Source organism: Balaenoptera ricei, chromosome 17, assembly GCF_028023285.1.
Source record: "Balaenoptera ricei isolate mBalRic1 chromosome 17, mBalRic1.hap2, whole genome shotgun sequence".
NCBI lineage: Eukaryota > Metazoa > Chordata > Mammalia > Artiodactyla > Balaenopteridae > Balaenoptera > Balaenoptera ricei.
Window position 1 is genome coordinate 82815041 of NC_082655.1, and position 26890 is coordinate 82841930.

At 41.8% G+C, this 26890-nt stretch overlaps 1 protein-coding gene across 8 annotated transcripts in view; it reads right to left on the reverse strand.

Annotated features, from left to right (window-relative positions):
• The window catches only part of SPIDR (scaffold protein involved in DNA repair), a 358585-nt gene that overhangs the window by 96049 nt on the left and 235646 nt on the right, over positions 1-26890 (reverse strand). For all 8 annotated transcript variants that reach the window (XM_059902231.1, XM_059902230.1, XM_059902227.1 and 5 more), the window contains 2 exons: positions 6222-6417; positions 4584-4813 (listed from right to left, as the gene is read on the reverse strand). In XM_059902231.1, coding sequence (XP_059758214.1) covers positions 4584-4813; positions 6222-6417 — 426 coding nt within the window. The remainder of the gene's footprint in view (positions 1-4583; positions 4814-6221; positions 6418-26890) is intronic.

A 26890-nucleotide genomic window follows, 5' to 3' on the forward strand; every position in this document is an offset into this window, starting at 1 on the left:
GAATGTGAGATCTGTATATCCAGGCGTTTCATCTTACATCCTTTCTTGCATGTCTCATAGGAATCTCAAACTAAACAGGCCCCAAACTGAATTCTCAAGCTTCCCTCCAAACCAGTTTTCTCACCTCAGTAAATGGCCCATCACTCAACCAAGCACTCAAACTGAGGATCATTCTTAATATTTCCTTCCCCCCTACCCCCACTCAATCCTTTACCAAGTCACCACACACATCAGAAACGTTCCTCCATTTCGCCGTGGTGCCGCGTGACACTTGGAGCCTGGGCTGGGCTGGAGGCAGCAGTAGCCCCTTCCCGGGCCTCTCTGCTTCCACTGGGGCCCGGCTCCACATCCCCTCTTCCCCAAACCATTTTCCATCCCACGGCTGAAGTGTCTGTCAGATGCGTACACCGTGTTTGGGGTTGGCTCCTGCCCATGGCCCACGCACGCTGGCCGCTCCACCATCTCCCTCCTGTTTGGAGCTCTCAAGGGCACTCCCTCTATTTCATCCGCTTTTCACCTAACATCCACTTAGCTTTCAAGTGTCACTTAAATAGTACTGCCTTAGAACACCTGCACTTGAATCCACAAAGTAAATTCTTTCCCTTCTCCACTGGTCTCTCATAGTATCCCACTTTTTCCTTACCAGGGCACTGACCACAACTTAAAATCATAAATGTATTTGTTTTCAACTGTTTTGTGTGGGACTCCCTCACCAGACTATGCCCCATGAGCACAGAATGATGCCTGGTTTTGTCACCCATGCAGACCCAGAATCTGGCCCAGGGCAACAGTGGATTTTTTTTTTCCTTAGTGAAAAGAAGAAGAAATATAAGACAACAGACTAAAGGAAGGGTCAAAAGATGAAAAGAGAATAACATCAAGGTATAGAGGAAGGAAAATGTGTTTTTTCCTGAGTTCAGCTCAATGAATTTCCATAAAACTGAAGTGCAAGATAACTAGAAAATAGTTAAATAAGAAGGTTCTGTCCCCTCCAGGCTTTTGTCCAAATGCATGACCATTTCTATGAATTCAACGCCCTCACAAAAGACTAACTCTCCCATAATAAGTATTTCTGCAATGACAGGCTAGAAAGAATGTGCGTCTCTGAGGGATAAAATTAAATTATTTGTCCCTAAGTTAAATATCTCAAGGAGAAAGGAAGTGAAGGTTTCACAGAAAGGGAGGAAAAAAGGCAATGTTTAATGGCGATCACTATGGACCGGGAGCAAGGCCGTTCGGTCTAGATTCCACTCTGCCAGGGGGGAGGGAGTCACTAGGGAGTTCACTTACTTTTGCTTTGCCCCAGTTTCCTCCAGTATAAACCAGTGCTCCCTTTGGGCTAAAAAAGCCTATGGTCTTATTAGTCATGCATTTATATAATATTCATCTAACATGCAGTGGATCTAGATAAAGGTGTGTTTTGGCTCTGAACAGACTGCCTTGCTTACTGTTTAGGGAGTGTCCTCTGGACTGGTTTTTTGTTACCTTTGATTTAGGGGTTTATAAAACTTCAGTTCGTGTTGGTTACGCTGACCTATAACACCTTGAGAAACCAAGTAGAAACGTTTTCTTTAATAGCTTGAGTTAAAGGACGTCATCCAGAAGAACAACGGACCGGAGACTCCTACTTATTATATTTCTGAAACCTGAAGTGTATTTCTGATCATGTTTCACAGCTCAGAGAATATGAACCTTTTGACAGAATCTATCTGACCCTCTTCAGGACTGGCAGGCTTCAAATAAATTTCTTTTGATTTCAAAGCTGACAAAAATTGGGTTGTCTGCCAGAAGATAAGCTCTTACTGATCTCATAAAAGTGCCATGGCTAGAGCACTAGGATGATACGATCAAGGTGCCAAGTTAGACAGAAAAGTCACCACAGCTTCCTCGGGAGGCACCTGGCCTGCTCTGGGCACGAAGGGAGAACCACCGTGGCAGCAGAGTCTCATGAGACAGCGCTGTCTCTCTTTGCACAGGCCTTGATTTATTCTGACACGGCAACTTCTGACTCTGCAGAAAACACACAGTGAGCAGAGCAGTCTTCAGCCCACTGCTGGCTAGAGAGGTCTCTGGGGTAAAGCAGGTGAGGTAACGCAGGGGACGGCAGGAGAGCGGCCCTCACTGTTCCGTCTCCCTCCTGCGCTCGCTGTGCTCGGGCCTCTGGACGAGACTGACCCTGTGCACTGCACAGCCGCCCCAAGTTACCGACGGGCAGGAAGTTACAGGCAGAATTCAAGTAGAAAAGGGTGACCTAGGCGATACGCCTAAGTCTTCTGATGGTGTCTCCTCTTGTATTGTGTTGCACGTGCAGGTGTAAAGGTCCACACCAGGACACATGCTGCTGAGGGACTCTCCAAGGAGATGCCTTATACACACCAGCAAAGAATCACTAGGGTGCTAAGTGTAACGTTACGTCCTTCTATCTTAATGTGATTTGTAAGCTGGAGACCCTGATCATTATTATAGCAAATGAATCTAGAAAAAACTAATGATCAGTTATACAATAAGACCTTTTTGTACCCCAAAGACATCTCAGAAGCCTTGTCTCAAACCCAAGGCCAAATGCTATGGCCTCTGTCCAAAAGTTCCTTTTCGGGCACAGCTCCCGCAGTGGCTTTCCAGGATGACTTGACCCCTGGGTCAGCTGTATTCTAAACACAGCTTGGTTCTAACTCAATATTCTTCCCTTTCTTTTAGCTCCCGTATTCTCTACAATACTGTCATTTGGGGATTCTATACCTCATGATGTTTTTCTTTCATCCACCTGTATGACTATCAGCAATAAGAACCTCTCTGAGGTCCCGTTTCGTCACCTGTGAAATGGCGCTAAGGTCCTCCAGCCTCTGTTTACAGCCTCACGTGTGCAACAGGAAGCCCCCCCACCACGATGCAGGCGCATTACATCTGAATAACTCAATGTTGTTTTCTTATTTTTGAGGTATGCCTGCCCTGCCTTCAATCCACCACGAGCACAGTCTCATTCGATACGTCCCGGGTGTATTATAAGGCACAAACCCAAAGCACTCACATGCCGACCACTGGCAGCAGCTTACCGTCCCATTTCTTCTCTTTGCTCAACAAGTCAAACAGGTGCCACAGCGGAGCTGGAGGGAGCCTCTGAGGGGCACGATGCCCGGCGCCAGCTCTGCACGCCCTCCCTCTGCCGCCTCCGCTCCTGCCGCGCCCGCCTCCCCGGAGCGGTGCCCTGCGCGCCCTCCCCCTGCCGCCTCCGCCTCCCCCTCCCCGGAGCGGTGCCCTGCGCACTCAGCGTTCGCTCCTCAGAGCCTAGCACGGCTACAGACCGCAGAGAAAGCTACGCAAGACAAAACCTCTGTCTAACCTATAACTGTCTCAGGTAATCCTATTTAGATTTACACAAATTTAAGTCTAGCACAAAACTGGTCGACAGCTACAAGTCGTGTTAAAACCTAAAGATGGATATAATGGTTTCACACACACACATACTCCAAACAAAATAAAAATAAATTTCTTCTATAATTCCAAAAGAAACATTCTCTAACTCTACACGGGAAGGGACTTTTTCAAATTCATGGTACTTTAAAACAAGTTGCCGTCCACGGGAAGAGGACTCACAGCTAACAGAGCAGTGTCTCCGGCCTGCTCCTTCTGCGGAATATCGGAAGGCGCCGGAAGGACAGGGTGGCTGTGACTCACTCGTTCTTCAGCGCGTGTCCTCCTAACAGCAGGGAGACGACATGACTGTTTGATGAACTGGCATCTACGCTTTTCATTTCTATTCTGTTATAAATCTGTCTTACTGCTTTGAGGGCAATTTAACATAGAAAGATAACCTCAGAAGAGTCTGACATAAATAAATAAACTCTCAGTCAACAATGTGTCTGTAGCTATTTGAAAACACATAAAACCAGGAGGAGCCTAAGTCTGAGTAGGAAAGACGCCGTTCCCACCATCTGTTGGAGCAAAGTGCCTCGAATCGCAGGTTTGCCCTCTGCTTTCGCAGCTACCTAGCCGTCCTGCGTGCCAAGGCAGCCGCTACCCACATAAACTTTAAAATAAAGTCAATTAAACTTAAATAAAATTCAAAATGTAGTTCCTTGGTCCCACCAGCCATATTTCCTACATGGTCAGTGGTCACCTCACTGGTTAGGGCAGTAAAAAAATGTTTGCATCACAGCAGAAGTTCTGCCAAGAGCTCTGATGCAGACTCGACAGCACCATCTGGGAGCCACAGATTTACCAGCTGCCATTTACTTATTCAGGTTTTTAAGACATAAAACGTGATAGCTATTGCAGTGGTCTTTTTAAGTACGTAACCATGCCTTGGCTTTCTTATAACAATACCAATTGTGCTTGTATTACTTTTAGTAACATGAACTATTAAAGGTAAAAGTAAATGCGACTAACTTTTTTAGTAAGGACTTTTTATACAAATAGACAAAATCCTCTGTCATACCATGTGTCCCAAATTCTGATGTAAATAAAAACCAACCAAACAAATACAACCCATGTACATGGTGAATACAGTGAGGAAACTGCTCTGAGAAGAGCCTCCACTTTCTCCAGGTGAGTCTGGGCACCTGCACCTGTGTCTCGTCACTCACCGAACTCCAGGTGGGTCTGTGCCATCTGCCTGCTGACACCTGCAGCGAAGAGAGTAAACTCTCTGCACCACCACTCGGACCCCGGCTCCCGACCAGGTGGCAACTCCTTGGCTTTCGACTGCATCCAGCAGAGAATCCCTCAGGGGCGCTCGGGCGGGGAAGCCCAGCTCTGCTTGTTCGTGCCTGAGGGTCCAGTCTGTGCCCACGGTGGTGTGACCACCACACATAACCTGGCAAGACACGCAAAGGGAACAGTTCCAGTCTGACCCACGAGGGCACGCTACATACCAAATCCCGATGTGCTTGGGGAACCCTAAGCATCCGGTGTGACTGCAGGACACTCAAGGAATGACAAGGACAGATGCACGCCCACGGCGCGGGGCTCCCGTCTGTGGGTCACCAACGTGGCCGAGGAGGCCGGTGAGCCGAGGAACAGGGAAGCAGCAGGAGCTCAGGCCATCTCGGGGATTTGAAAACATGGAGAAAGTACTGCTATTAAAATACCTGATGGTAAGTTAAAAATTCTTCTTTTATGAGGTAACAATCTCAATAGCACAAACTACAAAACAAAATAAAAGAATGACTAGGGTTATTATGAAGTGCCAGAACTTTGCACACTCCTGTGAACAACATGAAACACCTTTATGATCCCACTAAATATCTTAATAAGATTACACCACCTCTAGAGTGCTCCGTGCTTCCTACATTGCAGCACTTTTCTTTACATACGGTGCTGTGTAACAAACACATTTAACCTCACCACCCAGGAGGCAGGCTGCATCGTTACCACTGTTTTACAGAGGAGAACGTTGAGACAGGAGTTCAGTGTCTTACCCAAGGTCACCCAGCAGCAGGTGGCTGAGGCAGGCACCCGAACTAGGCACCTAGTCCCAAAGTCCACACGCTTAACCACTAAGCTCTACTGCCGCTCCCCTGGCACTGACGTGAGACAAAGACACACCTCATGAATTTAACATCACATAGCTGTTTAAAACTGTACATTAAAGCAGTAATGCACTTTAAGCCCTCCTTTTCACATAATCCTCTCCAGACACATGCTCTGACAGTCAAAGGGAGCTCCCGCTCAACTCCACACCTACAAAGTAGGTTCCAAGTCCGTTTGCTTTTCTTTCCGATGTCCCCTCACACTGTCAGCCTCAGCACTCCACTCCGCGCTGACTCGGATAACCAGGCGGCCCTGAGGCAGGCGCACTGAAGTCAGACACTCGGAGCCCGAGTGGTCCCGGGGGTGTCCTTTGTGCCCGCCGCAAGTGAAGTTTAGTGGTTCCCCAAGTTCATCTTGGTGGATGACCATGGCTCAGGGCCACTAAAATTCCAAAAAGCAATCCCCAGTGTATAACCTCAAGTTTATGCAGCTCTTTTTATTCCAAGGGATACAGATGTTATGAAAAAGAAAAACATGATTTTTTTAATAAATAGAAGAGGCTTAAATAAAATTCTTAGGCAATTATGAGAAGAGAAAAAAAATGAAAACTCATATTTTAATAAATTAAAGATTACATATATAGCTGCTGAATATTTGGAAAGGACCAAAGGTAATCACCTCTATAAATTCCAAAGCCTTTAAACGCAGTATTACTACAAAGCAAAAAAACCTCTAAGTCAGTGATACTTTACCTGGTTTTCAGGTGAGTTATTTGTTAGGCTCTTAAATCTAAACATCTGGGCCAAAATGATGTTTCTTCTTGGAAGGGGTGTGTCCCAACTGTGCACTTCATGTGCTGTTTTTGAATCTTCTTTGGCAACAACTTTCTGACAAAAATAAGTATTCAGAATAACAGGGCAACTTCCATTTGGGATAATAAGCTTTTGCCTGGAAAGGGAAAGAAACACAAATGCAAGTTCATCTGCAATGCTGGATTCCCCTCACCGTCTTGCTAGATCACAAAGGGCAACGACTTGCTGGCTAAGGACACAAGCCCTCGAGCAGCTGCCACTGCATCTGGCTCTGCTCTTCTGAGCAAGTCTGGTGTCAGGAGTGGGGATGGAAGGGCGGCAGTGCTCGAGCTGGAGCTCCCCCGGGGCCTCCCAGGCTGCTGGACACTGGCCTCAGGGCCCCTCGGGGAAAGTACTGGGGGGGGGGGCCACAGAGCTGCCCGACACTGAAGTGAATGTTACAAGAAAGACCTTTGGACACTTCACAGCTCTCACCTTTCAGAAAACATGACACCAGACACCAAAGGAACTCCACCTTCACTACCAAACGGACCACAGTCACTGAAATGGCCCACATTCGAGTAGAAATAGGACAACGTGCTCCTGGTTCCTCTCAGACTATCTAATGCTCACTCCCCACACAGGCAGCGCTGCTTAACAGGAAGGTTAATGGGAAGACGGAGTGGACACACCTTCCCCCATTTCTCCCATTAGACACAAGGAAATGCCTGATGCTGTACAGAAATGGGACAGAAGCAGCAGCTGAAGGGGGACAGGAGGAGGCGGCCCAGCTGGGACCCCAGGAGAGACACAGCAGTAAGTTCCTGAGCTTCCTTCCTGCAGCCTAGAAACAGCAACGGGCGCAGACAAAAGCACCCTCGAAAGGAAGGACAGGGAAGGGGCAGCCCAGTGAGACAGAAAACTTCTAGGAAATCACTGCGCTACTCTTGGCAAGTATCACAGAAGAACTGTGACCTACTGCCACACACGGCAGGCAAAGCGCAAGCGGGGCCCAGGCACGCCCCTCGACAGAGTCAGTACTCTCACCCCCACCCGGCCCTCCCACCATCCCCCACCGCGGTGAGTGGCAGCCTCGTGGGAAGCAGTAACGAAGGGAATCCTGGCGCCTCCCTCCACCTGGTAGTAAGAGGCCCCCCACCCTCCTAACGTCTCTTCTCAGCAGTGTCAGACAAAGCCACCTAAAACTGGTTTAAGTAAGATCCAGGATCTCGTATCACAATACCTAACATGTACAGGTTACCATCTAAAACCACTTGTTACACTAAGAACCAGGAAACACTTCACTTGAATGAAAAAACACAGTGACTAGATGACAATGTTAAGATGACGCAGGTGTTAGAATTACCTGACAAAGATGCAAAAGCAGCCACTACAAACATGCTTCAGTGACAGCTACAAATGCACAATGAGACAAATGAAAGAACAGAAAGTCTCAGCAAGGAAATACAAAGTCTTGGCAAAGATACAGATTTTTTTAAACGGAAATTTTATAACTAGGAAATAAAATAATGAAAATAAAAAAACTCACTGGATGGGTTCAACAGCAGAATGAAGGGGACAGAGAAAAGGATCAGTGAACGTGAAGATAAAATAACAGAAATTACCAAATATAAACAACAAAGAAAAAACAGACCAAAAAAACACAATGAACAGAACCTCAAGAGGTGAGAGGAAGAAGAAATAAAAATGGAAAGATACAGGTAAATACAATAGGCTTTCATACTCCTGTTGAGTTTTGGAAATTATATTTGGAGTTGAAGCAAGAATTATAACACTGTCTGATATGGTTCTAAATGTATGCAGAGGAAATATTTAAGACAGTCATATAAATGAGGACAGTAAAGGGACATAAGAGGCAAGGTTCCTACACTTCACACAAACTGGCAAAATGTTGACTCCATAAACTGATAAGTTATGCATATAAAATGTAATGCTTAAAACAACCAATAACATAGCTATAACAACACAAAAACATTATAAATAAATTAAAATGAAATTCTAAAAAATGGTCAAGCAACCCACATAATGCCAGGAGAAAAAGAAAAACCCAGAGAAATGAAAAACAGAGAACAACACAGAGAAACCGAGAAATAAAAAGGTAGACTTAAGTCCTAATATATCAATAATTACATTAAGTGTGTATGGTCTAAACAAAGCAATTAAAAGACAGATTAGCAGAGTGGATTAAAAAATATGGTCCATCTTTATGCTGTCTACAAGAAATTCACTTCAAATATAAAGATACAGGGAGGATGAAAGTAAAAGGCTGGGGGAAAAAACCATCATGTAACATTAATATAAATATGGTTGAAATTACTATCAGATGAAGTAGGCTTTAGAGCAAAGAAAATTATCAGGGATAGAGAGGGACATCACACAATGATTAAAAGGGACAATCCACCAAGAAGACAAATTTGCAACAGTAATATTTTAAGCCGACAGACTACAGGTATGGTAACCTAGAAATAACAATTAGGAGACATGGAGAGACAGAGGCAAGCTAGACACAGAGTGAGAGTCAGCAAGAAGAGGCTCAAGAAAGCAAGAGGGCAGGGGTGGGGCACAGCGTGGGGTACCACTGGGCTCAACTGCGAAGGTCCTGATACAGCAGGATGAATGAAAGATGTCATACGTGTCCAGCCTTTTCTTTCAAGTTAATTTGAAAAATATGATCAAGTAATATTATTTTAACTGCTAAGTTAAGAACATAGCACAAGATTTCTGTGTGTATTTAGAACCTTTCAGTTTACAGATAGACATACTAACATTAGAACTCTGTTCTGCCAAATTCAAAGTCCTGTTTGAGGCTATCAAGGTTAAACCATATTAAAAACATACCTATACAAAATAGATGTGCAAGGCTACTGGATTTGGGAAAGACTTTAAAACCCATATCTAGGTCCATTTGGTTCATTTCGCTGTTTTTACTCAACACCTATGACATGCCAGGCACGGGGCAGGGGACTGGGAATCCAGCCCGAGACAAGAAGGCTGAGAGGACAGCTTTATTGCAAAGGAAAAGGGTGTTATATGATACCCCGAGGGAGGACCCTCTGGAGACAGGGAAGGTTTCCCAGGAGAGGTAACCAGGTGAGGGCTGCCTGGGTGAGGGTGTGTGAAGGCACAGGGAAGGGGATGGTGGAGCATCTGCAGGGCTGCCTGGTGGCCATGACCACAACTCAGATTCCATGTGACAAGCAGAGGTCTCGGTACTACCTCACTGAGCTTCTGCAGAAGAAACACAGATGCTGTTTCCTTCGTTAGGAGGCCGAGGACGTCACAGCCTTTCAACATCTATACATGGCACCAGCGTCATGCTCCTAGGGAGTAGGACCTCTTTATTTCTTTTTATGCTGCAGGCCAGTGTTAACTGCTGTGGACTCTGCTATCACCTCTCTACTTATCTTATTGCCACAAATGTTATGTGATGACCAAAAAGCAAGTTTACAGAGCATGTATTCAGATTTGTAACAAATTTAACCAGTTTTTCTGAAGATCAAACTAAAAATAAAGACAAACCTAAGGGGCTCCCCTGGTGGCGCAGAGGTTAAGAATCCGCCTGCCAATGCAGGGGACACGGGTTTGAGCCCTGGTCTGGGAAGATGCCACATGCCGCAGAGCAACTAAACCCGTGGGCCACAACTACTGAGTCTGCGCTCTAGAGGCCACGAGCCACAACTACTGAGCCCGTGTGCCACAACTACTGAAGCCCATGCGCCCAGAGCCCGTGCTCCGCAACAAGAGAAGCCACCGCAATGAGAAGCCCGCACACCGCAACAAAGAGTAGCCCCCACTTGCCGCAACTAGGGAAAGCCCACGCGCAGCAACGAAGACCCAACAAGCCATAAATAAACAAGCACACACACAAATAAATAAATAAATAAATAAGACAAACCTAAGGTGTTAAACCTCACTTGATAAATCACATCACAACCAGCAACACCAGTGAACATCATCATGATGCTGGACTCACAGTGATTCTTCTGTTGAGGAAGTTGAAGAGTTTGTGTTTACTTTCTAGTAAACTCTCAGAGCATCCTTGAAAAGTCAGCAGCCGTGGCAATAGGATGGGCTGCAATGTGGGACAGTCACACACACGGTAAAATACACAAAAAACTAGACAGTAACCGTCTTCCGTGGAGTCCAAGTAACTATGGTTTCTCTTGGAAACTTTAAAAAAAAAGAGAATCCTGTATGTTCAATAAAAATGACAATCTGTCCGAATGTTTGCTTTCATGAAGAACCATTTCCACTGCTCTTTACTGAGAGTGTTATATACAGAACTCAGGTAAAACAGGAAACAAGACTGTTTTTTAATGTCACCAAGGGCAGAGAGGAAAACCAAGTGAAATATCTTTTCACTTTCTATCACTTGTCAACACTGCCAAAGTGTTAAATACCCCATTATCAGCTCATAAAGCAAACAATATTTATTTCACATCACAAATAAGATCAATTTGCTTGTTTATTGTCTAGGAAGAATGTGTCCAAACTTGGTGGGTGGCAAAGATGACTAATGGGATTAATGCAGTGACCTAAAGAAAACAAAGACAAATAGAAGGAATTTTCTTTCCTTCCTTTGCTTCCCTCTTTTAATGGCTAGTTAGCTGAAGAAGTCAGACTAAGAACTGTAGTTGTCAGAAAAACATAACCTAGACTTAATTCATCTTTCCACTTAAGACATACTTGGGATAAACCAATCAATTTTGTTTACAGTTTAGTCTCAACTCGAAGCCCCACTGGCCTGAGGACAAAGCTGTCTAGTGCACACATCTTCCCGACAGGGGAGGCCAAGCCATAGTGTGGGGCTAGTTGAGAGGGCTTACAGTCCACACAGGGACACACACGAAGGAAACAACAAAGTGCAGTAAAACATCATTGGTGCTGCAGTAGAACCAACGCAGCCAAAAATAAATAAAATTAATTTATAGAAAAAAACTGTGTAAAGAATTAAAAAATAAAAAATAAAGCCAGTCTGTTCTTTTCCTTGGAAGGAGGATGGGGCCCACCACTTGGATACAGCAAGAAAGGTCCTGCATCCTTCCTGGAGGGACCAGTGCGTGGGAAAGGGAGCGACACAACTGCCAGGCGGTGGCTGGCCACAGGATCAGATGACGCTACCAGGACAGCGTGAGATGTGGGAGGCCGGTGTGACAAGCTGCAATGGAGGGACGTTAAATTTAATGCAAAAAGGTCCCTGGTGAAAACAAAACATCAGAGCCACCTTCTACACCTGAGCTTGTAAGGTAGCCCTTGTGGCTAACTGATTTTAAATAAAAAGAAATAAAACTTAAAATGCAGTTCCTGAGTTGTAGGAGCCCCATTTCTAGTATTTGATGTGGTCAGTACCACACTGGGCAGCACAGAGAACGCTTCCATCACTGCAGAAAGTTCCATGCAGCTATCTCAGAATTTTGATTCTCAGGGCAGACAGTAAACCACATTCTAGTTACTTGGTAAACCCTTTTTGATTGATCAACTCGTTGGATTTGAAAAAGACTACTATCCCCCAGTGACTTCTGAGGCAACTGCACAAGCTTTGAACCATCTGAGTTCCCTCCTCCAGACACCGGCATCTGAACCCCTGCATGAAACTCATGTCAGTGACAAGACAATGTTAACAGTGTTTGTCGTGAATTTTTTAAAATAGCAAACTATCCTGCCCACATTCTCAATTACTTACAGAGTGAACGGGCACTCCTCCTCTCACCAAAAGTCAGATTTATTCTAAGAAAAATTTAAAACCATAAGTCCTAGAAAATATCTCTAAACTGAAGAATTAAGCCAATTTCAGAAATAAGAGGTTTAAGGTTTATACTTCCTTTATTTTCAACTTCTTATTTTCCAAGATTTATCTCCTGGGTTCAAATGTGTTTCTTTTAGCTTCCTACCCAAATAATACCCACATTATCTAAAAAAAACCTGATAAAAACACTGACATTTATAACTGTGTGTGTTATTTTAAATTCCCAGAGTAGACTTTGTCTAATTCCCTTTTTATCCAAATAAACACATCGTTGAGGAACACTTTACTTCCGTTCAAAAGTGAACAGTAAACTACACTGAAGATGAATTCACTGAAGAATATAAAATGTGAAATAGACTTCCTCTATAAACCAGAAGTCTAATTCTCTAGATTAACAAAAGTCTCTAACTTGACCATTTCCTTTTTCAGGCACAGGTCACTGGAAATTGCAATTTAAAGAAAGAACCATCACATATCTGGCAGTGGTTGTAAACTTTACTTTCTTTTTCCTTTAGTTTTTTTTTTTTTTAACATCTTTATTGGAGTATAGTTGCTTAACAATGTTGTGTTAGTTTCTGCTGTATAACAAAGTGAATCAGCTGTACATATACATATATCCCCATATCTCCTCCCTCTTGCGTCTCCCTCCCACCGTCCCTATCCCACCCCTCTAGGTGGTCACAAAGCACCAAGCTGATCTCCCTGTGTTATGCGGCTGCTTCCCACTAGCTATCTATTTTACATTTGGTAGCGTATATATGTCCATGCCACTCTCTCACTTTGTCCCAGCTTACCCTTCACCCTCCACGTGCCCTCAAGTCCATTCTCTAGTCGGTCTGCATCTTTATTCCTGTCCTGCCCCTAGGTTCTTCAGTACTTTTTTTTTTTTTTTGGATTCCATATATACATGTTAGCATACGGTATTTGTTTTTCTCTTTCTGACTTGCTTCACTCTGTATGACAGACTCTAACTCCATCCACCTCACTACAAATAACTCAATTTCGTTTCTTTTTATGGCTGAGTAATATTCCATTCTATATATGTACCACATCTTCTTTATCCATTCCTCTGGTGATGGACACTTAGGTTGCTTCCACGTCCTGGCTATTGTGAATAGTGCTGCAATGAACATTGTGATACATGACTCTTTTTGAATTATGGTTTTCTCAGGGTATATGTCCAGTAGTGGGATCGCTGTGACATAAGGTAGCTCTATTTTTAGTTTTTTAAGGAACCTCCAAACTGTTCTCCATAGTGGCTATATCAATTTAAGTTCCCACCAACAGTGCAAGAGGGTTCTCTTTTCTTCACACCCTCTCCAGCATTTACTATTTGTAGATTTTTTCATGATGGCCATTCTGACTGGTGTGAGATGATTCCTCATTGTAGTTTTTTTTTTTTGGGTTCATTCACTCATTCATTCATTTATTTATTTACCAACATCTTTATTGTAGTATAATTGCTTTACAATGGTGTGTTAGTTTCCACTTCATAACAAAGTGAATCCATTATACGTATACATATATCCCCATATCTCTTCCCTCTTGCGTCTCCCTCCCTCCCACCCCCCTAGGTGGTCACAAAGCACCGAGCTGATCTCCCTGTGCTATGCGGCTGCTTCCCACTAGCTATCTATTTTACATTTGGTAGTGTATATATGTCCATGCCACTCTCTCACTTTGTCCCAGCTTACCCTTCACCCTCCACGTGTCCTCAAGTCCATTCTCTAGTCGGTCTGCGTCTTTATTCCCATCTTGCTCCTAGGTTCTTCATGACCATTTTTTTTCTTTGATTCCACATATACGTGTTAGCTATGGTATTTGTTTTTCTCTTTCTGACTTACTTCACTCTGTATGACAGACTCTAGGTCCATCCACCTCACTACAAATAACTCAATTTTGTTTCTTTTTATGGCTGAGTAATATTCCATTGTATATATGTGCCACATTTTGTTTATCCATTCATCTGTTGATGGACACTTAGGTTGCTTCCATGTCCTGGCTATTTTAAATAGAGCTGCAATGAACATTGTGGTACATGACTCTTTTTGAATTATGGTTTTCTCAGGGTATATGCTCAGTAGTGGGATTGCTGGGTCGTATGGTAGTTCTGTTTTAAGTTTTTTAAGGAACCTCCATACTGTTCTCCATAATGGCTGTATCGATTTTCATTCCCCCCAACAGTGCAGGAGGGCTCCCTTTTCTCCACACCCTCTCCAGCATTTATTGTTTGTACATTTTTTGATGATGGCCATTCTGACTGGTGTGAGATGATATCTCATTGTAGTTTTGACTTGCATTTCTCTAATGATTAGTGATGTTGAACATCCTTTCATGTGTTTGTTGGCAAACTGTGTATCTTCTTTGGAGAAATGTCTATTTACGTCTTCTGCCCATTTTTGGATTGGGTTGCTTGCTTTTTTGATATTGAGCTGCATGAGCTGCTTGTAAATTTTGAAGATTAATCCTTTGTCAGTTGCTTCGTTTGCAAATATTTTCTCCCATTCTGATGGTTCTCTTTTCGTCTTGTTTATAGTTTCCTTTGCTGTGCAAAAGCTTTTAAGTTTCATTAGGTCCCATTTGTTTACTTTTGTTTTTATTTCCATTTCTCTAGGAGGTGGGTCAAAAAAGGATCTTGCTGTGATTTATGTCACAGAGGGTTCTGCCTATGTTTTCCTCTAAGAGTTTGATAGTGTCTGGCCTTACACTTAGGTCTTTAATCCATTTTGAGTTTATTTTTGTGTATGGTGTTAGGAATTGTTCTAATTTCATTCTTTTACATGTAGCTGTCCAGTTTTCCCAGCACCACTTATTGAAAAGGCTCTTTTCTCCATTGTATATTCTTGCCTCCTTTAGCAAAGATAAGGTGACCATATGTGCTTGGGTTTATCTCTGGGCTTTCTATCCTGTCCACTGATCTATATTTCTGTTTCTGTGCCAGTACCATACTGTCTTGATTCCTGCAGCTTTGTAGTATAGTCTGAAGTCAGGGTGTCTGATTCCTACAGCTCTGTCTTTCTTTCTCAAGATTGTTTTGGCTATTCGGGGTCTTTTGTGTTTCCATACAAATTGTGAAATTTTTTGTTCTACTTCTGTGAACAAAGCCATTGGTAATTTGATAGGGATTGCACTAAATCTGTAGATTGCTTTGGGTAGTACAGTCATTATCACAATATTGATTCTTCCAATCCCAGAACGTGGTATATCTCTCCATCTGTTTGTATCATCTTTAATTTCTTTCACCAGTGTCTTATAGTTTTATACATACAGGTCTTTTGTCTCCGTAGGTAGGTTTATCCCTAGGTATTTTATTCTTTTTGTTGCAGTGGTAAATGGGAGTGTTTCCTTAATTTCTCTTTCAGATTTTTCGTTGTTAGTGTACAGAAATGCAAGAGGTTTCTGTGCATTAATTTTGCATCCTGCTACTTTACCAAATTCATTGATTAGCTCCAGTAGTTTTCTGGTAGCATCTTTAGGATTCTCCATGTATAGTGTCATGTCACCTGCAAACAGTGACAGTTTTACTGCTTCTTTTCCAATTTGGATTCCTATTATTTCTTTTTCTTCTCTGATTGCTGCAGCTAAGACTTCCAAAACTATGTTGAATAATAGTGGTGAGAGTGGGCAACCTTTTCTTGTTCCTGATCTTAGAGGAAATGGTTTCAGTCTTTCACCATTGAGAACAATGTTGGCTGTGGGTTTGTCATATATGGCCTTTATTATGTTGAGGTAGGTTCCCTCTATGCCTACTTTCTGGAGACTTTTTTTTATCATAAATGGGTGTTGAATTTTGCTGAATGCTTTTTCTGCATCTACTGATATTATCATATGGTTTTTCTCCTTCAATTTGTTAATATGGTGTATCACATTGACTGATTTGCGTATATTGAAGAATCCTTGAATTCTTGGGATAAACCACACTTGATCATGGTGTATGGTCCTTTTAATGTGCTGTTGGATTCTGTTTGCTAGTATTTTGCTGAGCATTTTTGCATCTGTGTTCATCAGTGATAATGGCCTGTAGTTTTCTTTTTTGTGACATCTTTGTCTGGTTTGGTATCACTGTGATGGTGGCCTCATAGAATGAGTTTGGCAGTGTTCCTCCCTCTGCTATATTTTGGAACAGTTTGAGAAGGATAGGTGTTAGCTCTTCTCTAAATGTTTGATAGAATTCTCCTGTGAAGCCATCTGGTCCTGGGCTTTTGTTTGTTGGAAGATTTTTAATCACAGTTTCAATTTCAGTGCTTGTGATTCGTCTGTTCGTATTTTCTATTTCTTCCTGGTTCAGTCTCGGAAGGCTGTGCTCTTGTAAGAATTTGTTGATTTCTTCCAGGTTGTCCATTTTATTGGCATATATAGTTGCTTGTAGTAATCTCTCACGATCCTTTGTACTTCTGCCGTGTCAGTGGTTACTTCTCCTTTTTCATTTCTAATTCTATTGATTTGAGTCTTCTCCCTTTTTTTCGTGATGAGTCTGGCTAATGGTTTATCAATTTTGTTTATCTTCTCAAAGAACCAGCTTTTAGTTTTATTGATCTTTGCTACTGTTTCCTTCATTTCTTTTTCATTTATTTCCGATCTGATCTTCATGATTTCTTTCCTTCTGCTAATGTTGGGGGTTTTTTTTCTTCTTCTTTCTCGAATTGCTTTAGGTTTAAGGTTAGGTTGTTTATTTGAAATTTTTCTTGTTTCCTGAGGTAGGACTGTATTGATATAAACTTCCCTCTTAGAACTGCTTTTGCCGCATCCCATAGGTTTTGGGTTGTCGTGTTTTCATTGCCATTTGTTTCTAGGTATTTTTTGATTTCCTCTTTGATTTCTTCAATGATCTCTTGGTTATTTAGTAGTGTATTGTTTAGCCTCCATGTGCTTGTATTTTTTACAGTTTTTTTCCTGTAATTGATATGTAGTCTTACAGTGTTGTGGTCAGAAAAGATACTTGATACGATTTCAGTTTTCTTAAATTTACCAAGGCTTGATTTGTGACCCAAGATATGATCTATCCTGGAGAATGTTCCATGAGAGCTTGAGAAGAATGTGTATTCTGTTGTTCTTGGATGGAATGACCTATAAATATCAATTAAGTCCATCTTATTTAATGTGTCATTTATAGCTTGCGTTTCCTTATTTATTTTCATTTTGGATGAACTGTCCATTGGTGAAAGTGGGGTGTTAAAGTCCCCTACTATGATTGTGTTACTGTCGATTTCCCCTTTTATGGCTGTTAGCATTTGCCTTATGTATTGAGGGGCTCCTGTGTTGGGTGCATAAATATTTTCAATTGTTATATATAATTTCTTCTTGGACTGATCCCTTGATCATTATGTAGTGTCCTTCCGTATCTCTTGTAACATTCTTTATTTTAAAGTCTATTTTGTCTGATATGAGAATTGCTACTCCAGCTTTCTTTTGATTTCCATTTGCATGGAATATCTTTTTCCATCCCCTCACTTTCAGTCTGTATGTGTCCCTAAGACTGAAGTGGATCTCTTGTAGACAGAATACATACAGGTCTTGTTTTTGTATCCATTCAGCCAGTCTATGTCTTTTGGTTGGAGCATTTAATCCATTTACATTTAAGGTAACTATCGATATGTATGCTCCTATTACAATTTTCTTAATTGTTGGGGGTTTGTTTTTGTAGGTCTTTTCCTTCTCTTGTGTTTCCTGCCTAGAGAAGTTCCTTTAGCATTTGCTGTAAAGCTGCTTTGGTGGTGCTGAATTCTCGTAACTTTTGCTTGTCTGTAAAGGTTTTAATTTCTCTGTCAAATCTGAATGAGATCCTTGTTGGGTAGAGTAATCTTGGTTGTAGGTTCTTCCCTTTCATCACTTTAAATATGTCCTGCCGCTCCCTTCTGGCTTGCAGACTTTCCACTGAAAGATCAGCTGTTAACCTTATGGGGATTCCCTTGTATGTTATTTGTTGCTTTTCCCTTGCTGCTTTTAATATTTTTTCTTTGTATTTAATTTTTGATAGTTTGATTAATATGTCTTGGCATGTTTCTCCTTGGATTTATCCTGTATGGGATTCTCTACGTTTCCTGGACTTGACTATTTCCTTTCCCATGTTAGGGAAGTTTTCAACTATAATCTCTTCAAGTGTTTCTCAGTCCCTTTCTTTTTCTCTTCTTCTTCTGGGATCCCTATAATCCAAATGTTGGTACGTTTAATGTTGTCCCAGAGGTCTCTGAGACTGTCCTCAATTCTTTTCATTCTTTTTTTCTTTATTCTGCTCTGCAGTAGTTATTTCCACTATTTTATCTTCCAGGTCACTTATCCGTTCTTCTGCCTCAGTTATTCTGCTACTGATTCCTTCTAGAGAATTTTTAATTTCATTTATTGTGCTGTTCATCAATGTTTGTTTGCTCTTTAGTTCCTCTAGGTCCTTGTTAAACGTTTCTTGTATTTTCTCCATTCTATTTCCAAGTTTTTGGATCATCTTTACTATCATTACTCTGAATTCTTTTTCAGGGAGACTGTTTATTTTCTCTTCATTTGTTTGGTCTGGTGGGTTCTTACCTTGCTCCTTCATCTGCTGCGTATTTCTCTGTCTTCTCATTTTGCTTAACTTACTGTGTTTGGGGTCTCCTTTTCGCAGGCTGCAGGTTTGTAGTTCCCATTGTTTTTGGTGTCTGCCCCTAGTGGGTAAGGTTGGTTCAGTGGGTTGTGTAGGCTTTCTGGTGGAGGGGACTGGTGCCTGTGTTCTGGTGGGTGGGGCTGGATCTTGGCTTTCTGGCGGGCAGGGCTGCGTCCAGTGGTGTGTTTTGGGGTGTCTGTGACTATTATGATTTTAGGCAGCCTCTCTGCTAATGGGTGGGGTTGTGTTACTGCCTTGTTAGTTGTTTGGCATGGGGTGTCCAGCACTGGAGCTTGCTGGCTGTTGGGTGGAGCTGGGTCTTAGTGTTGAGACGGAGATCTCTGGCAGAGCTCTCACCAATGGATATTACATGGGGCCGGGAGGTCTCCGGTGGTCCGATGTCCTGCACTCGGCTCTCCCACCTCAGAGGCTCAGGCCTGACACCCAGCCGGAGCACTAAGACCTGGTCAGCCACACGGTCAGGTACGTGGGGAGTTTCTTGCCTTTTGGGAAGTCTGAGGTCTTCTGCCAGCATTCAGTGAGTGTTCTGTAGGCGTTGTTCCACATGTAGAAGTATTTCTGATGTATCTGTGGGGAGGAAGGTGACCTCCACATCTTACTCCTCTGCTGTCTTGAAGGTCCCCCTGAAAGACATTTGCCTTTTTTCATCCAGCACTGCCTCCAACTCTTAGGACTGTTTGATTACCTTCAAAGACTGATTTGCATTGCTTCGGTTGGTGAGTTTCTCGTCTCCTTACCCCGGTTTTCTGTTTCTTGTCACCACCACCTTCTGGGTGTCTCTTAGCACCGTTTGGACTCTCTATGGGAGGAAGTCAGAGGGGCTTTCCCCCTGGGGTGGGAGTAGAGTTGTGGTAGGAGTTGGGGGTGAGGCTGCAGAACCATTTCCCTTCGCACTAAGGCTTTTCTTTCATAGTTTTTGCTAGTCTCTTCCCAGCCGCCCTGACTTAAAGGGAAAAAATTTGTAAAATTTATTTTCAAGGCACAAATCCCATACTTTTATTCAGTAACAAAACTTCTGCCAAAATGTAACAGAAAATGCAAAGAAGGAGAACAAGGCAGGAGAAGCACGGTCTGATGTCACACTGACCTGGGTTTAAATTCTAGCTCTGCTACCTATTGCCTATTTTATCTCCACCAAATTACTTTGAATTTCTGAATTTTAACTTTTTCATAGCTAAAATGGGTATCATGCCTATCTAATGTTGTTACTGCGAGATTAGATACATACATTCCAATATACAAGCCACACACAGAGACAAGTACATACACTGCTTGGCATACACACTAGCTACTACTTAAAGTAGTACCTAAGGGACTTCCCTGGTGGCACAGTGGTTAAGACTCCATGCTCCCAACGCAGGGGGCGCGGGTTCGATTCCTGGTCAGAGAACTAGTTCCAACATGCATGCCGCAACTAAGAGTTTGCATGCTGCAACTAAGAGATCACTTGTTGCATCTAAGGAGCACACATGCTGCAACTGAGCCAGTGAGCTGCAACTAAGGAGCCCACCGGCCGCAACTAAGACCTGGAGCAACCAAATAAATAAATAAATAAATAAAATAAAATTTTAAAAAAAGAACCTTAATTTAAAAATAAAATAAAATAGTACCTAATACATTAGCTATTTTAAAAATCTCTAGAGGTTAACAATTTTTCCAGTACAAGATTGGATATCTTAGAAAAATTTAGTTTTCTCTGGGTTCATGGTAGTATATTCACTTCTATACACAGCTGGGTAATTAAAGGCCTTAAAAATGTTCATACACTTTTACTCGACAAAGTCACTGTTATTGGTATAGATGTTATTTCATCTATACCAATGAAATAATCAGAGATGTGGAGAAAAACACTTACACACTAAAATATTAATCATACTCATTTATTATAGTGAAATATAGCCAAGAATCTAGCTTTCTAACAAAAAGTAGAAAAATAAATCATGAAAATGCTATACAAACGATAGCATTAAAAATCCTAATTCAGGGGTGGGATAGGGAGGGTGGGAGGGAGGGAGATGCAAGAGGGAAGAGATATGGGAACATATGTATATGTATAACTGATTCACTTTGTTATAAAGCAGAAACTAACACACTATTGTAAAGCAATTATACTCCAATAAAGATGTTAAAAAAAAATCCTAATTCAAAAAAATGTATTTAATGACACTGTGGGTGGAGCTCCTGTTATACTGTTGAATTTGAGAAACAGACTCAGGCCTATATGACCTATGAGATTCCAAGATGGTAGGACCATATATATTATTAATATAATATTCTTATAAGGAGAAAGTGCTGGAATGAACTGTACCAGAAAATTAAGCAATTTATCCTTAAATGAAAGGATTATATACAGGTAAGTTTTAATTTTCTTCTATTATTGTGTCTTTTTTTCCACAATAAAAATGTATTCTTTAATAGATACAAATAAGCACTTAAATCAATCTTTTCTTTAACAATAAACTGCCTCATTACTTGAATAATCTAAGAGATGACCACTTCCCTATGAGTAACTCTCAAATATGCCCAAACTGACCCAACTAGTACGAGTTGACATGTTCCTCCTCATCCCTTTTTTTTTTTTTTCTCATCCCTTCTCTTCCTCAGCATCTCAATTCTGTCATCTCCCTCCCTCCCTCCCTCCTTTCTTTCCTTCCTTCCTTCTCTCCCTCCCTCTGTTATCTATCCATCTATCTTTCCTTCCATCCATCTATCCATCCATCCAACCCAACTAGCTGAGAGTCAACATGCCCTCATCGCATCTCTTCCTCAGCATCCCAATTCTATCGTCTGTCTACCTAACTCTAAGTTTAGATTTGTGCCATGACAGTATCATCTCTACAGAGTTGGCCGTGAGTCTAGTACTCAGAAGGGAGACTATCATCTTTCAGCTACTTTGCTTCATTAAAGTCCACTAGGTAACACAGCACAATGCTATGGCTGGGCTTCCTACAGGTACGGCTTCTGGGTAAAGGATTCTACCTGCTCTATTCAGTTTCTTGAAAATCAGAAATAGAAATCTTTATAACAAGATCTAAATATACGCATTAACAAGTGAAGTGCATAGTGCAGACAGAAACCAGATGCCTTAGTATCAGTTATGACTGGTCTCTACCTATAAGGATCATTCCGCACTGAGTTATAAGGTATCTCCTGAATATAAAACTAAATGTATTCATATGTTGCCAGCACTACTTTTCCTAGGCCAGTTTTAAACCTTTATCTTACAGTCTTTATCTCCTCGTGTGACTCCAGAACAGAACACTTCAAACTTCAGCATGAATCAGAATCACAGGCTTGTTAAAGCAGATTGTTGGGCCCCACACCCAGAGCTTCTGATTCAGTAGGTCTGGGATGGGGCCACCTAATTTGCATTTTTAACAGGTTCCAAGGTGATGCTGCTGGTCCCACCACCATACTTTGAGGATTACTACTCCTAGAAAAACACACATGACCATTACACCTTCTTAACTTTACTCAAGTGCCTGGCAGGCTTCACTGTGCTCTTTCTGCCTACAGAACACCTGCTCCACTGTCAGGACTTGGCATGGAGGCCCCCAGCTTCTCGGTGGAGCCTTCCGGCTGTGCCAAAACTGGTAGGAAAGCAGCACTTCCTCGTGTGAGCTCCATTACATCTGGTGAGCTGTGGAATTTCAATGCTCTAACTTGTTGACACGTAGGGCTGGGCTTTCTCGCCTTTGTATTAACAATAAAGATCTCACTCCATGCAGCAGAAAAAAAAAGATAAAAATGATACCTAACGTCTCTGGGCCCACAGCGCAAATGCTGCAGAGAAAATCACAATTTGACAAACATTTTTCTTCACCTGAGTTAACAGAGCCTCCCTCACATCTCATCTGCAGTGTCACAAGTCAGCAAGTAATATGCACTTTTTCAGAAATTCGCAACACGCCATTCCACGCTTCTTTCTAGGTAAAAACTGTATATTCAGAGCAGCAGTTTGGTACAGCGGGTAGAACAAGAACGTGAAGTCTACAGATTTGTGTGCAAGTCCCATTTTGTCACTTACAAGCCAAATGATCTTGATTGCATCACCTAAACAGAATCCTTTTCGTCTTGTAGAGGGGGATAATGACATTTATGTTCGACCATTTTAAGACAATAATGGATATGAAAGTATTTGGTACATTAAAATGCTTTATATTAATGGTGTTTATTATTCTTCAAAGATCTTGGATTTATAAAAATTAGTCCATTCTAGAAAACTTTCAAGTAGTATCTTTCCAGTAACAAACCATTTAAAAACTATAATTAAATGCAACTTAATGTTATTTAAACAAAAATTGATGCCTTTTTTACTATCAAAATAGAGAAATTTTTGGTGTATGATTTTTAATCAGAAATATATGACTTTCCAAATACACAGGTAACAAAGCCTACTTCAATTCTACGATGTTTATAACCACAAACCTCACTGTGGAGACCACTTTCAAAGAAAACGGAAACTTAGAAACAAAAAGATGAAGCCACAATACACAAGACAAGCCAGGAGTCAGAGGAACGAATGGGTTTTTCCTTACGGTCACCTTCACTAAAGCTCTGAAGGAAAACCTGGCTCAGGACAGGCTGAAGAACCACAGCAGTCAAAACAGCTAAGCTTGTCTTGTTGTCTAGGTTTTTAATTCCAACTGAGATAAGAAGTTGATTAAAAAACCCACCTTATCAAGAATCATCATAGTAACTATTCATACAAATAACTTAATAATCTGCAACTAGATTCAGGTCACTAAAAACCAACAAAGGCAGAAAGGTAATAGCATTCTTTAAAAGGAATTCTAATAATGGTCACCATACATACATAATATAGGTCATCCCAACAAAAGCTGACAGTCTTCATATGTAAAAAAAATTTTAATGGTTCAATCTTCTGATTCCACAAAGAGAAATAAAAATTGAGATGGCACAAAATATGAGGAACAGATTACAGTATTTGAGTATACCTAGAATAGAAAGGGAGAAAAACAAACCAAATGAACTGAAAAATGTTTCTGTAAAATCCACAAAATGGGGACTTCCCTAGTGGTCCAGTGGGTAAGACTCCGAGCTCCCAATGTAAGGGGCCTGGGTTTGACCCCTGGTCGGGGAACTAGATCCTGCACATGTGCCGCAACTAAAAGATCCTGCATGCCACAGAGAAAGATCCCTGAGTGCCACAACTAAGACCTGGCGCAGCCTAAATAAATAAATAAGTAAATAAGTAAGTAAATAGATAAATATACACAGCTCATGCAGCTCAATATTAAAAAAACAAACAACCCAATCCAAAAATGGGCAGAAGACCTAAATAGACATTTCTCCAAAGAAGACATACAGATGGCCAAGAAGCACATGAGAAGCTGCTCAACATCACTAATTATTAGAGAAATGCAAATCAAAACTACAATGAGGTATCACTCACACCAGTTAGAATGGGCATCATCAGAAAATCTACAAACAACAAATGCTGGAGAGGGTGTGGAGAAAAGGGAACCCTCTTGCACTGTTGGTGGGAATGTAAACTGATACAGCCACTATGGAGAACAGTATGGAGGTTCCTTAAAAAACTAAAAATAGCATTACCATATGACCCAGCAATCCCACTACTGGGCATATACCCAGAGAAAACCATAATTCAAAAAGACACATGCACCCCAATGTTCATTGCAGCACTATTTACAATAGCCAGGTCATGGAAGCAACCTAAATGCCCATCGACAGACGAATGGATAAAGAAGATGTGGTACATATATACAATGGAATATTACTTAGCCATAAAAAGGAATGAAATTGGGTCATTTGTAGAGATGTGGATGGACCCAGAGACTGTCATACAGAGTGAAGTAAGTCAGAAAGAGAAAAACAAATATCGTATATTAATGCATATATGTGGAACCTTGAAAAATGGTACAGATGAACCAGTTTGCAGGGCAGAAATTGAGACACAGATGTAGAGAACAAACGTATGGACACCAAGGGGGGAAAGCGGCGGGGGGGTGGTGGTGGTGGGATGAACTGCGAGGATGGGATTAACATGTATACACTGATGTGTACAAAATTGATGACTAATAAGAACCTGCTGTATAAAAAAATAAAATTAAAAAAAAAAAACTTTCCTAGCTGTTGTTGGGGATTTGCATATTGTGATAACACCTTACGTATTAGAAATATATAAAAGTGGCACAAGCAACCAGGAAACACATCATCTTCCTCTATAACTGATTAATTGCTATTGGATAGGAATCTATTATTGACAAATACAGAATTAAAGTAAGCATTCAATCTTTGGAAATAGGCAAGTCATTAAATTAATCTATAGCATGTGATTAAAGCATAGACACATGATAAAAAAAATAAATAAATAAACACATATATTTTTTTAAATTAAAAAATAAAATAAAATGCACAAAATGTCCCGAACTAAAAAAATTTCAGTAGAAAATTTATGAAATTCAGACCAAAAGGATTCACACTAAATGACAATTAAAGAAATTTGGGAAGACAATGATCACAAAAGAGCTGAAGTTGACACTACTAAAATAAGTGAATCAATAAATTAAGACTGTCCTCAAAAATCACAAAGCCTAGATTTAATTATTACCACAAACAGAACTTAGTCTAGCTTCAAACAGAAGCAACCTCAGCTGAACTAGATAAATGTGCAAGACTGGTTAAAGGACATGCTTTAAATTATAAAAGGAATAAGAATGTTCTGGGATCAAAACATTCTTAGAAGAAGCAGCAGTGCAACTTCTCTTGAATGGCACAACTTATCTTCATGGAAAAGAAATTAGGACAAACAAGAATGGCAGAAACCTCAAAATGTCACATAGCAACCAGGGCACAGCAAAACCATAGCAGGGTGTGTCATCTGCTAAAATCAAAACAGTATCCCAACGTGAGCTTCACCCAGCCATGAGAAATACTAAAGTAACTAGAGCCAGAAACAAAAAAAATACAATTTCTGGCCCTTAGAAAGTAAGACTGTGAAAAGGAAAAGGAAAACTTCCCTTGAGACTCTACAACTATCTGAAAGCTAGTCTTGGTGAGGATTAATCCAGGGGAGGGGATAAAAGCTCCTGGCCTTTGTTTCTCCTCTGACTTGCTCCTGTCACCTTCCTCCAGGCTTGGTCCACCCGACAACGTGTCCTCCTGAGAGCTGCCTGGCCCTGGTCTCAGGTGCCACAAACGCGGCTGCAGAGCAGGGGAGGGTTCGGCAGGGTCTGAGGGCTGCTCCCAGGTCAGCACAGAGGACTCCTGAGCACGCCTGACCTGAAGGTGAGGACATGGCCACAGGGCAGTCACTGTGCCATCACCCTTTCCACTCTTCGTTCTGGAAGGTTAGTAACACAGCCTGAAACATACCTTTTAGCTACAAACACCCACCCACACTCCCAAGTCTCCTCGGGGGCAAGCTTACCCAGCACTCTGTGAGCCCTAGAGGGATGATCAAGACAAGCAGTGAGTCAGCTCACCGTGCAGAGGCTCCACTTTGCAATTCAGACATATTTTACATAGAACCTCAAGTCATTTATATTTCAGGATAACCTGTGTTAAACTTGTTACCTGAAAAATTAAATGATCTTCTACTTAACAAACTTAAACCGCCCTTGTTTGTTAATACAAAGACAAGCACATAAGGATTTGTTTTCATCAATGATGGGGTCATTTCCTTCTGTCCACAGGGTACTGTTTAACGCTCTGCTCTTTCTGGACTCTGTTGAGTGGGCTATGGGGGGCCGGGAGGGCAGAGCTCCAGCTCCAGGAGAGACGCTGAGTCCGTGTATATGAGAGTGCAAGAGGGACAGACTCAGCTGAATGGAAGTCTTTTTCCTATTTCATTTTTTTTATTTTTTTTTATTTTTTTTTATTTTTTTTATTTTTTAATACAGTTTTATAGCTACTTTATTTATTTATTTATTTATTCTTCGCTGTGTTGGGTCTTCGGTTCGTGCGAGGGCTTTCTCTAGTTACGGCAAGTGGGGGCCACTCTTCATCGCGGTGCGGGGACCGCTCCTCATCGCGGTGCGCGGGCCTTTCACTATCGCGGCCCCTCCCGTTGCGGGGCACAGGCTCCAGACGCGCAGGCTCAGCAGTTGTGGCTCACGGGCCCAGCCGCTCCGCGGCATGTGGGATCTTCCCAGACCAGGGCTCAAACCCGCGTCCCCTGCATTAGCAGGCAGATTCTCAACCACTGCGCCACCAGGGAAGCCCTCCTATTTCATTTTTGTCTCTAAAACAGTTATCATTTGCCAAGTGGATCTTCAAAGG